We start from the raw sequence: 13,637 nt of genomic DNA, 5'->3' as shown, positions 1-13,637 counted from the left end.
GCTATGGGCTGTTTGGGGTAGCGTGTCAATGATTCCAACCCCAGAACTGAACTCACTCATGGTCTGCACACTAGTAACCCAGGCTGACCATCTGACCTGTACTACTTACCGGGGAACTCAGATCCTAAGAGTTTCTAGAGGCTGTCCAGAGGACTGAGCAACTCTCAAACATGTTACCCGGGGAATGGACAGCGGCTTCTTTGCGTTTCCCTCAGGGTACCAACTACTTGTATTTGTTACGGCAAGCATCGTATCCAGCAAAATGTACAACCTCGATCTTCACTCTTCCTTACGCACGTCTCCGGCTCTCACACTCCTTAGGCCCTGGAGAATGCTCACGTGTTGGTATTGGCAGTGGCTGTCAACCATGCCCCGGCAAGTCCGACCACATCTAGCCCACTGGACAGCTGGTTGAAAAAGCTAGGATGGCCTAGAAAAAAGACAAAATTACAAATGAGCCAAAATAAAAACACAGGGCTAAAGAGTGGTTCAATTTCAGAGCAGTTTCTCAGTTAACAGGTATTCATCGATCGAGCACACATAAACTAATTATTTCATTCAATAAATATTGCTGAGAACTATCACATGCAGGGGCAGTGCTCAGCTTTGGGGACACAGTAGTAAAGAAGGCACTACCGTGTGGATCTTACTGACCAGTGGAAGAAAAAGGTATTCATCAAATAAATGACACAAATGTGTTTAACTGCAATTGTAGAAAGCACAGAAGAAGAGATCAGGATGTTTTAAGACCATTCCTAGGGAGCCTAAGACAATCAGGAGAGCAGGCGAGCTAATCTCTAGGGAAGGCTTCTTGGAAGAAGTGATCTTTCAGGTCAGATCAAAAGTTTGCTTCCAGACAAAGAGTGAAGGAGACCCAATACGGGTATGAAGAGCAGCTTGGGAGAAGTCAAGTCATTGAATTGAGAACGAGCTGGTAAGCTTGAGGGTGAGGAACCCATCCTGTGTCTGAAGTAGAAAGACCAAGGGCAGGATGCAAAAAACTACCCCAGTGAGTGGGGAAGGCGCCACCCGAAAGATTAAATAATTTTTTTTCTCAAAAGCTGCTTCAGTGTTTTTGGACAAAATATCAGGTCCTTTTTACAAAGAATTTTTGAAGATTTGTATTAATAAAGAACATCAGGGGGCGCCTGGGTGGCTGAGTCGGTTAAGCAAGCACCTGACTCTTGTTTTCAGCTCAGGTCATGGTCTCACAGTTTCGTGAGTTCGAGCCTCACGTTGGGCTCTGTGCTGACAGGGCGGAGCCTGCTTGGGGCTCTCTCTTTCTCCCTCTCTGTCTGCACAACTCCCCACTCGTGCTGTCTCTGTCTCTCTCGAAAACAAATAAACTTATATAAAAAAAAAAGGACATCAAACATTAGATACCAAATTGAACATTCTGTATTCAACTCAGTTTAACTTAATCTCTTCCTGGGGAACCTGGGTGGCTCAGTCAGTTACTCATGGGACTCTAGATTTCGACTCAGGTCATGATCTCACAGTTCATGGGATTGAGCCCCACATTGAACTCTGTGCTGACAGTGTGGAGTGTGCTTGGGATTCTCTCTCTCCCTCTCTCCCTGACCTCCCGCACTCTTTCTCTTTCTCTTTTTCTCTCCCGCAAAATAAACACACATTAAAACAAATTAATCTCCTCCTGAGCTCCAAAATAGATTGTTCTTTGCACTTGTTTGACAACGTGTCTTAACAATGACCAGCATCACAACTCTTTGTGAGTCTCCTTCCCCTCTAGTCACTTACCCCTACTTGTGGAGCCCCTATGCCCGCGTAGTTAGTTTTAAAAGTAGGGGCTTAATAAATGTTCATTAAATTGGAAGGAATGGAAGGTTTGGAAGTTGGGCTGTGTTACGAAATGTTTCTTTTTACTATTGACTTTTCCCTTTTTTAGTATCTTTGCTTTTCCCTCTGTGCTTGATACTGGGAAATGCAAACACGGGGAGAATGGGTCCCTGGAGATTCCTCTGCCTTTGCCTTGCTGGGTAAGGGAAGGATGAAGAACTTGATTTAAAGCTGTCACGGTGCTTCAATTGCCTTGCTATTTTTCAGAACTTCCTTTTGCTATGTTTATTTCTAACTAAAAATTATTTCAACTTCACATTTACACAGTTGAACTCAGTCTTGACACATGCCTTTTATTTCACAATCCTAGGAAGCTTTCTTTTTGTCTTATTTAATAATATTTTTCCAGTTGTAAATATACTACACGTTACAGTAATGGATAGAACAGAAAACATTACATACAGGACAGTAATTTTTATGCATATATGCAGAGAAAATATCTACTTAGCTATCCAAACACTTACAATATTTATAACACTTGGAAGATATAACTTAAGAACGTATTTATTATGAACAGGTAGTTTTATACATGTGCAGGTATATATGTTCAGTTTCACACAGTTTAAAATACAATTAAATATAATTGAAATCATAGTGAGCATATTATTTTGTGTTATGTCTTTTTATTGTTTTTGCATTTTTTAAAATGTTTTTATTTAATTTTGAGAGAGAGAGAGAGAGAGACAGAGCGCAAGCAGGGGAGGGCAGGGAGAGAAGGAGACACAGAATCCGAAGCAGGCTCCAGGCTCTGTGCTGACAGCTCAGAGCCCCATGCGGGGCTTGAACTTGTAAACCACAAGATCATGGCCTGAGCCAAAGTCAACCGCTTAACTGACTGAGCCACCAAGGCTCCCCATGTGGTATGTCTTTTTGTAATAACTAAAATTCTGTGAGAAATCATCCATGACTTCTTAAGATTTTTTTTGTATAGTTTTTAAAATTGTTAATTAATTTTTTTGAGAGAGAGAGCACATGTATGCGCACGAGTCAGGGAGGGGCGAGGAAGAGAGAGAGAGAGAATCTTATGCAGCTTCCATGCCCAGCACAGAACCAGATGCAGGGCTTGATCTAACAACCATGAGATCATGACCTGAGCCAAGATCAAGAGCCAGAAACTTAACTGACTGACACCAAGGTGCCCCTCCCAGGACTTTAAATGGCAATACTGCATAGTGTTCTGTCAAAGAAAATCCAGGTTATACAAGATAAATGTGAAAATGAGGCACCTTTTTATTTTTGTTATTAAAATTAATGCAGAAATGAGCATTCTCAAATAGAAATTATTTTTGTTTCTTGGCATGCTTGATCAGTTTGGTCTGAAGATAAAATATGCGTGATGCTTAAAGTTTCTGTGATGTCAAAAATACATTATTTTAAGTATCTGTTTAATGTCTATCAAATACAAGGCAAGTCAGTATACACAAATAACTTTCAATTATTAACACATGAAGTATTTTCAAAGATCACATAATAAGAAATGAGTAATAAACCCAGGGATACAGGTTGTATTTGGACGCTTTTTTGTGTGTGTCTCTTTCCAAAGATTGTGTTGTTTCAAATACGTTATTTAGTATACATTTAAGATTTTAGAGAAAGGGGTCCATAGAGCCTAGTCAAACATTGTTAGCCCCGGGACATATCATTGCTTTAAGTGGTTAAGAATAAAGTTACAATAAATTAATCAGAAAACATAATTTCTAACATATAGGATGTAGATATATATATCTACATATATATCTAACATATAGGATTAGATATATATTTTTTTTTACTGCTATATATTTTATTGATGTAGAAGGATAGTCAATTGAGCATTAATAATGAATATGGGCAAATGAAAATAAGTAAGTTAAAATTGTATGTTTAATTGCCATTGGAATATAATGCTTCAAGCCCAAACCACTGTATTTACTTTTCTTTGTTAACTACTAAACAGTTTATATGTGATAACACCAATTTGAAAACAAACTAGATGAATGTTTTAAGTAAAAATGAGTAAAATGGGACCGTTTTCCAACACACACAAAAACTCAAGGCCATTCATTCAGTCTCCAGTTCAGGTACATTGATTTGAAAATTACCTGTTTTAACACCATATTTTAAGGTATCCGTGCAGTCAACAAGTAACTGCTCCAAAGATTCAGGGTGGCCAGACAGCTCTAGGTTAAACCCATCCAAACCTTCAAGAAGTTGGTGAGGATGATGAAAGTCTAGTATTTTACTCTTAACATCAAACATTTTTTTGATGTAATGCAGAAGAATATTTACCACTCGCAGCAGAAAACATTTAGTTAAATCTTTACCATCCTTGGATGGCAACAAATCTAGAGCAAAAAAAGAGATGAAAAGCCAGGTCAGTAACTAGAATGCCAAGGAAAATCACCATGGGCGTAGAGTTTTGATCATTGGACATTAAAGATATTAAAAGGCCATGTGAAGTAACAAGTAGCATGTGTTCAAATCTTACTCAGAATCTTCATTCCAAGTTTCACTGGATAACAATTTTCACCAAAAAAAAAAAAAAAAAAAAAAAAAAAAGTCATTTTAGATCCACACCATTGGAGTAATTGAACCTTCAAGATCCCCTAGATGGACCTTATCGTTGCCTTGTCAAACAAATGAACTGGTAATTGCACTTTTTGAATTTTGTTTAATGTTTATTTATTTTTGAGAGGGAGAGAGCAGGGGAGGGGCAGAGAGAGATGCGGACACAGAATCTGAAGCAGGCTCCAGGCTCGGAGCAGCCCCTCGCGGGGCTTGAACTTAGGAGCCTCAGGATCATGACCTGAGCCGAAGTCGGTCACTCAACTGACTGAGCCACCCAGGTGCCCCAGGTAGTTGCACTTTTAAAAGTAAGTTAAAGCATCAAATCTTAGACCTTACAATGGTTTCAATAAATATGTAAATGACATAACATTTTTATTAAAAAATGAAACATAACATTTGTTAATGACATCCATACCTGAAGCATAAGCATTTGATAAATTAATCATTACTTCCTCAGTGTGAGCCCCTTCTGTCACATTTTTCTCAGTTGATTGAAAAGCATGACCAGATTTTTTTCTCAGCTGTTCTTTATCTAAGTTAAAAAATTAAATAGTTTTTGATTATTAAAACATGCTGAAAATATGTATTTACTGCTTTTATCTGTAGCCACACAGATGCTTCCAAGAAATGCTTAACGATTGAAATTCTTATTTATATTCACACATGATCTCTGGTGGGTAGCTATAAACTGGGAAGAAGCAGAAATACTACTGAAATCACGTGAGGCTCTTTTATAACCGTATAGAGAACCAATGATACAATTTGTGATTGTTAGTTTCATATCGATTTAGTGTACAGGATTAGGAATTTAGTAATTAAGACCTCTCATGGTTTAGTTGTAAGTAATGATTCTTATTTCGTAATAAGATCCTGCTATTCACATTTAAAAAAAATTTTTTTTTAACATTTATTTATTTTTGAGACAGAGAGAGAGCATGAACAGGGGAGGGGCAGAGAGAGAGGGAGACACAGAATCTGAAACAGGCTCCAGGTTCTGAGCTGTCAGCACAGAGCCCGACGCGGGGCTCGAACCCACGAACCATGAGATCATGACCTGAGCTGAAGTTGGATGCTTAACCCACTGAGCCACCCAGGGGCCCCACAGATAAACAGATTTAAAGAAGTTAAGCAATAGTAATAATTGATACTTTTTGAACTCATATGATGGCCCAGAAATCTCACATGTATTATTCTATTCAGTCCTCATAACATAGGGTTATGATAGAAATGCTATTATGATTAACCAAAAAAAAAGAGCTTATATGGTGGAACCAGAATTGATAGACAGATGTTTGAATCCAAAGACCATTAAGTTATCCTTTAAAAATTAAATTCAAAAATAGTATGTCCTGAGGTCCTCTTCAATAAAAATATTGAACCAAACATCCAATCAAGCAAACAAGCCATTCTTAGGTATCTTTTAATGTTCTGGACAATGTGGAAGAAAAAAGAAAGTATAGACTAGAATTCATAATATCAAGCTGTTTACTTGTAGCTAGATGTGGAGAAAACATGAAGTAATCAGAAAATGGTTTCTAGCTAAATTTTATAGTTTTGCTTTTATAAGCTTAGTAGTATTAATTTCTTCCAGTTCTAATGGATTTTTCTTAAAATAAAACAAGCTCTCCCCAAATACTTCAGACTGAATTTTTGAATACTGCAGCAAAAATAATTCAGTTTAGTTTTGAAGCATTGATATAATGTTTAAACATTTTTATGTGTTTATGTATGATAGACAAAAATGTTCTATTACAGCTTTTTCCATAAAGAATAAAATCCTGATCATGAAAAAACTGTATAAGACAGCAATGACAGAAACGTGAGACAATTCGCAAAGCATGCAGTGTACCTAAAAACAGATTTTCATATTACACGTTGGCCCGGTAGACACATATTAGGTTAATTGTTTGCAAAATATTTTTTCTAGAGGAAAATTGCTTTTCGAAAGGTTCACTGCTATACACAGTGAATAATACATATTAATATAAATAAATTCTAAAGGAATTAAAGTTTTAGAAACAGAACTCCTTTCAAAGAATTAGAGGAAACATAAACCACAAGAAAAAGTGAACTTAAAAAGATTCTACACATGGGATAGTATTACAAATGTTTATAAAGAAACTATGTAAAAACCAAAAGATTTGACATAAGAATTAGACTCCATTAATAGCTCAACACACATTGAATCTACAACCTAAAACTCGGTTAAATTTGTATTTAATAACAAAAAATAACAAAATTTCAACAAAACAAAATGTTTTAAATATTGAAGTAAGACAAAGATTGCTAATGTATTTTTGTCAAAAGACGTGTATATGATTAATATGCATGATTAATAATCATATAAGATAAGTAAGACTTGTTTGACCGTCTGCACTTTTTGGTAAGTAACACCCCAATCCCACTCTTTCAGTTAATAATAATTCCCATTGAATCCCCATTTCTTCTCACAAAATTTTAACTTACTTTCCAGGGTATCTCCACACTCCATGTTGTTTGAAAAAAAAAAATAGTATTTGCTTTAAAAGAGTATGTGGAGCCAGAGGGTGCTTTTAGGTGATGGAGAAGAACTTGACCATTAAAGTTGTGTAGCTGCTGTAATTTATAATATAGACTCTTTTAAAGTCTTTTTATTGGTGGCACAGAAATCTGAGGCAATTTCATTATTTGTAAAAAGGGCAGGGATACAATGCTCTTTTTTGTTTAGAGAATTAAATGAAAGATGATGGTTGTGTATTTGTGTTTAAACATTGTGGCTTCTTTAAAGTATGATTTCATGTCAAAAAAGGAATGGGTTTCAACTTCCCTTTTGACAATTACAACTTTTATCTTCAGGGTAAAGTATTAGGGTAGAAAATTACAGGGTAGAAAATGAAAAATACGCATGGTCATATTAATGATACAATTCACACCCTTTTAACACAGGTATTACTTTTTTGCCTTTGGGTTGAAAATGTTAACATTGTATTTCATTAAAAAAAAACTTTTTTAATGTTTATTTTTCAGAGAGAGAGAGAGAGAGAGAGAAAGAGTGAGCAAGGGAGGGGCAGAGAGAGAGGGAGACACAGAATCTGAAGCACGCTCCAGGCTCTGAGCTGTCAGCACAGAGCCTGTTGTGGGGCTTGAACTCATGAACCACGAGATCATGACCTGAGCTGAAGTCAGCATTTAACTGACTGAGCCACCAGGTCCCCCCAAAACTTTTAACATTTTAAACAATCCAAAAATACGTAATGATCATCACTTCTGAGCCCCATTTCCAAGAACACATTTCCTCCAGAATTTATCAAATGTTCAATTATCCCGTGGGATTTACAGCTCTTGAGTAATGTGCTGGTCAACATTATTTTTCATTGTTAAGCAAGTTTGAGCATGTTAAGGAAAAAGCAGGAAAACACTGATGATTCACATAAGAAAATCACCTGGGATACCTTGGTTTCTATCCTAGGCATTTGGGTGCAATTTATAAAAAGAGTAGTAACACTTAATTTATTCTAATAATAGAAACAAACACTGTGGCTTATCAAAAGCCATTTACAACTTCCAATCCAACTTGAACCAGTTATTGTAACTTTTCCCTCATTAAGAAGTTCACTTAGAGGCTGTAACAAACAAGAATATAGAAGTGTGATGATTTGAAAACCATTTCCTCCTTTCATTGCTTTCCAGAGGAATCAACTGATGGTTGTAGAGGTGGCATAGAAGTGGGAAAATAAAAAAATAAATAAATCCCAAGGAGCTGCTCTTCCATTTCTTTCAACCATCTGCAGAGTTTCTTGGCTCTAATAGGGTTGCGACATCCACTAAGGAAGACTGTCGCATCATCTTGTAAAGACGAACCCTTCTCATGACTCCTGAACTCGCACTCATCTCTGTCAATAAACCCACCCACGCTCGCCCCAGGGGTCGCAATCGTGAGACAGCCCTCATAGTCCAAGGTCACCCGCCGAAGTTCGCCACCTTCTCCATCCTCTCTCGCACATAATAACCACCAGTACGCTATGTTCAAAAAGACTCAAACAATCCCTATTCTGAGGAAATGGGTTTTGAGCCATGAAGTGCTCTCCAGCTATCACTCATTTTTTTTCCCTTCATGTCCTCGCTGTTGGCAATTAGGTCTTCGTTTATAGATCTGCTGAGCATAGGAGCATAGAACTGGCCCTCCCCAACGTGGGAAATTCATGTTGTTGTTTGTTTCACCTCCCACTAATTTTATATGTCTGTACAACACAGGCACATTGAAATTAAAACTCACAATTTTTCTTGACAAAGCATGTGAAAGCTTTCTTATATTACACGACATGATACAGGACTACAAAGAGGAAAAGGAGGGCGATACTCCCCTCTTCTGACTGACAGCAATCCTAATATTAAAGCCTATAGATTTCTTTCACCAGACCCTTGCCGTATTTTGTATGGAGCTAAATATTTTTCATACATTGAATCCTCATAGAAGTCCTGTGATTTTGACGTTATTATTGTCTTGCTCTGTTTCACGCCTCTCCTTGCTTCCATGTCACCGTCAATAAAGTGGGCATCGTACTAATACCTACTCATGGCTTTAAGATATCAAAAGAGATAAGGCCTCTTAAGTGCTTCCAGCAATTATTTATGTCTCTTTTCTCTGGCAATGCTGACAGGCAAAAACAAGCACGAAACAATTTTAAGAATGCCACTGCTCTGATCAGAAATGTGCACTGACCTCCCAACCATTATATTATCAAGTCCTTCGTTGACCCTTTCTTTGCCTTACCTCCTACTACTCATTTACAGAAATTGGCTGCACCTCAAAAGGAAGGTCAGTCTCTTTTCTTAATCCCCTGCGTTATAGTTTGTGAAATTTCACCTGTCTTAAATGGCTTCCTTCTCCCTTTCTTCTAATCCAAAGGTCACATTTAACACATATTTATCAAGTACTTAGTATGTACTTGATACTCTCTTCTAAGCTCTCTTCTAAGCTAAGTTTGTATTGACTCATCTAATTCTCCCTGAAACCTTGTAAGACACCGCTGCTCTTTCCTTTCTCCATTTTACAGATGAAGAACCTAAAGCACCGATAAGTCACATTATTTGCCAAGAATCACACAGCTAACTGGCAGAGCCGGGATTCAATCCCAGCCATTCTTGTTCTAAATCCACTCTCTTAACCCCTATCCTGAATTCTATCTTAGCAAGTCCAACTCACATCTTAGTAGCTCCATAAATATTTTCTTGGGGCACCTGGTGCCTCAGTTGGTTAAACATCTGACTCTTGATTTCGGCTCAGGTCATGATCTCATGGTTCATGGGATCGAGCCCTGCCTCTAACTCCATGGACAGCGCAGAGCCTGCTTGGGATTCTCTCCCTTTCTCTCTGCCTCTCCCCTGCTTGTGCATATGCTCCCTCCCCCTCTCTCTCTCTCAATAAACAAATAAACACTAAAAAAATATATTTTCTTATCTCCACCATTGAGCTGAAGTGATCTTGATTTTTATCTGAATCATCACACCAAATATTGGTCAACTTTGTATAGTTTATTTGGCAGTTTAATGTGTTTATTAGGAGTTTCATCTTGGGGAACCTGGCTGGCTCAGTGGGTGGAGCATGTGACTCTTGATCTCAGAGTCATGCGTTCAAGCCCTACATTGGGCATAGAGCTCATATTTAAAATAATAATAATAATAGTTAAAAAGTTCCATCTTGATGTGGGAGGGGAAATACAAAATGTACATTCAGTATTGCCCTTAAGGAAGTTACAACTTAAGAGAAAAGTGGGTGATGGACAGAAAACAGTATCATATTTTAATAATGGGAAAAGTGATACATTTATGGTAAAGATTATAATCATAGATTCTAGAAGAGGCATGGGACAGGGTGGTACAGGAAGGTGCCACCAAGGTGCTGTCTGCATATTTAGCAGAAGACTTGGAAGGCCATCTAAGACTCTCTAAAGAGGATGATATGTGAGCTGAAATATGAAGGCTAAGTATCATGTAACTAGGTGATGAGGGAAGAGAACACACTCAAGGAAGCGTCAAACAAATGCACAAGATGTTGAGATGCCCACTGAAGAAATAAGACAAAACCAGAGTATGGGACGGCCCAAAAAATGAACAGGGAGAAGTAATCCTGGGGGAGGTGGGAAGGGCACATGAATGTGTTTAGTGCTTATCCTTAGAGCAATAGAAAACCAGAGAATGGTTTGAGATGTACTGTGACAGGACTGTGCTTCCTTATGGTTGTAGAAACAATGGTGACGGGTTGGTGGTTGAACTATTAAGTATATTAGTAAAACCTTGAGTAAGAGCTATTTATCATCTTTGAGATGAACAGATTATAGAACAGAAGCATATGCCTTCTGACAAATTTTTCAATATGAATTCTAATTTAAATGCATGAATTTGAATGATGATGGCACTATATTGTATAAATACATAAAATGATATAGAGTTATAAGGGGGTGGAAAATTTCATTGAAATTGAGAGATATAATAACGGTAATAATTTATAGGCATTGAACCTTTAACATGTGGCATGATCTGTTCTAAGCCTCTAATGAGGATTAGCTCATTTAATCCTCCTCAAACTCTATGAAGTAGTTTATTAATTAACACAGTATATGGCTGCTTTCATAGAAACCAAAATAGTAGTGACTTAAGCCAATTAGAAGATTTATTGTATAATTCAAACATGCATCAAATCTCAATTAGATGTTAAATGGGTGTTTTAATTACATGTTAATTGGGAAATACTTGGTCTATTCTTAGATTTCATGGAAGTTTCAGTTGAAAATGGTAGATTAATTTATGTATGTTTTCAAACATACTTAAAAGTTCTTCAATAACTAGAGTATCAATTTTTAAATTTAATTAAGGCCAAACAAAATTAAAAATTCATTTCTTCGATCACATTTTAAGTGCTGAACAGCCACCTGTGGCTGGTTGCCACTTAACTGGACAGCACAGGGGAAAATTATTGCTTTTGCCCACTTTTCATCCACAAAGTTAGCTTGCTAGCACTGTATCTGAATTCTACACCAAGGGATTGGAGAAGGGAAGTAAGAGAAATTAGACTGTCACTTGAGGTGCAATGTAGAATTTGTGTAGGTCCTATTGGTCAGAACTTAGTCATGTGACCAGAGAGTTGCCATGGCCACATAAAGACGGAAGTTAGGGTAGAAATTATAGTCTCCTGCTGGATGGACATCTTCCTTGTTAGCACTTTGTACATAAGGCAGGAAAGAGGTGAGCAGAGAATAGGACGTTGACCATTACGAAAACAAAGATGAGATGGATGTTGGGGAGAATTAACAATCTAGGTCATGTGCAGATACTGTAGCACTATTTTTCAGATAAGGAAACGGAAGCACAAAAAGTTACATGCCTTGCCCACATTTATGCATTTATTAACTGCTAAAATTGAAAAAAATATATTTGGATGATGATATAAAAAATGTTTGGAATTTCAACATGTAAAACATAGAAGACTGTGACAATTGTTATCTGGTGTTTTATTATTTTTTTAACTTTACCTATGTGGATACTCTAGTTCTTAGACTGTGTAAACTTTGAAGATGAGAAAAAGTAGCATTCAATTCCTTATATGCCTCCACAGTGCTTAATATCATTCAATTATTTACACATTTATAAAAATCCAAAGAAGGGTTAATTTGTTACTTTCACCTAGATCATATGTATTAGCCTTTCTTTCCACACAATTTCTGGTTTATATGGGTTCAAAAGTAGAGATAAGTTTGAAGATACAGTAAATAGCTAAATCCACGGAACACAAAGACATGATAACTCGATAAACACCCGGAGACATATTGATATGTGTTTACTTTGTCAGGTTTAACTTCATGTGTTTTCATAAGTCACTGCTCTCTTCTGGGAAAATTTCTTTTCATCTTTGGGAAATTGTTTCTGACAATACCAGGAAGCATGATATTCTAAATACACAAAGTATAGAGAGAAAATCACTCATGCATTATCTGGTCTTTACATTCATGTGATTCTTTGATCTCCCATTTCAGCTTAATTTTTCCATAAGCACTTGCAAACTTCTTGTTTGTACACATTGAAAGGAGAAACGATAAAAATCACAGAACATACTTGAAACCATACATTTTCCTTTGTAGTTATTGTGTCTAGACTACAGGATAGCTTTCTTTTATTAGCGTACCTTTAAAGTTGAAAAAAAAAGAGTTTTGTTTAGTTTTTGCAAATCACCATTTGCTTTAGACAGACGTATAATTCTAGCAAAATATCCACAGCATAGAAACCTATGGAAAACTTAAAAGGGTTTGCCCAAAAAGTACAACCAGCAACTGTCACAGCAGAGTTTTGGCCCCAGGCCAAAAACTAGATCTTCCAACCTTAATCTCTTCATTTCTCTAAAACAACATAACATACTATTCCTTTCCACCTGGTGGCTTTCTAAATAGACCTTGTGTTGTTATCAAAATCTGAAATTGTTTTCAGGTAATGTATGTTTTTCCCTGAACGTAAAATATTAATATGTAAAGCAGTATTCATTCTTTGCTTTCAACGTTAATTCTTTCAATTATCTGCCTTAGTTGAGGCATTTCTAAATGTCTCTCTACATTGAGGGAATGAATTGCCATTTGTGTCTCTACATTCTATTTGTTGATACATGTAATTTGTATTTTTTCCCTCAAAATTTCCCACATTTTCTCAAAGCCTGCATTATGAAGAATGCCGTTAGGATATGGACTTAATAGGGACAAATAATTCCAAGTTGAATTTCACAGGTTTTAGTACAACCTAGCTTGAACCAGATCTATAAATAACATCTGTGCTAATTGACTCACAGGAGTCTTGGAAAATCAAGGCAAATCTCAAGTTATCCCAATGATGTAAACCAAAAAACAGCTAAATAGTATCTACTTCATTACAAATAATTGTGATTTAGAGACAACTTAATCCAGTAACTGAATGAAAAATATACAGAACAATTGATAATTAAAGCAATTAATTTTTCGGTATTTTTAGGAACTGAGGGTTATCAGTATTTATCAGGTTATATGACCTGGAATCAATCCGTCCGTCCCAGCCAGGTCAAATCACCAAAGTTGGAAATGAAGATGTGATGAAGATTGCAAACAAGAAACATAAGGAAAAAATAAAAAATGGACATTAGGCAAGATGAAAAAAAATTGTCAATCTCAAAAGAAATCAAGGAATGACACATAAATGTGCCTTTAATACATTCTTTAAATTTTAATAATTGACAA

At 36.6% G+C, this 13,637-nt stretch overlaps 1 protein-coding gene across 1 annotated transcript in view; it reads right to left on the bottom strand.

Moving 5' to 3' along the window:
• The window catches only part of LOC106986993 (glutamate decarboxylase 1-like), a 66,477-nt gene that overhangs the window by 23,348 nt on the left and 29,492 nt on the right, over positions 1 to 13,637 (bottom strand). The window contains 2 exon segments of the mRNA XM_053205654.1: positions 340 to 430; positions 3,939 to 4,218. Of these exon segments, the coding sequence (XP_053061629.1) occupies positions 340 to 430; positions 3,939 to 4,218 (371 nt within the window).

Source organism: Acinonyx jubatus, chromosome D3 (assembly GCF_027475565.1).
Source record: "Acinonyx jubatus isolate Ajub_Pintada_27869175 chromosome D3, VMU_Ajub_asm_v1.0, whole genome shotgun sequence".
NCBI classification, from domain to species: domain Eukaryota; kingdom Metazoa; phylum Chordata; class Mammalia; order Carnivora; family Felidae; genus Acinonyx; species Acinonyx jubatus.
Note: the sequence above shows the minus strand (reverse complement) of the source record. Positions and strands in the feature narration are given on the sequence as shown.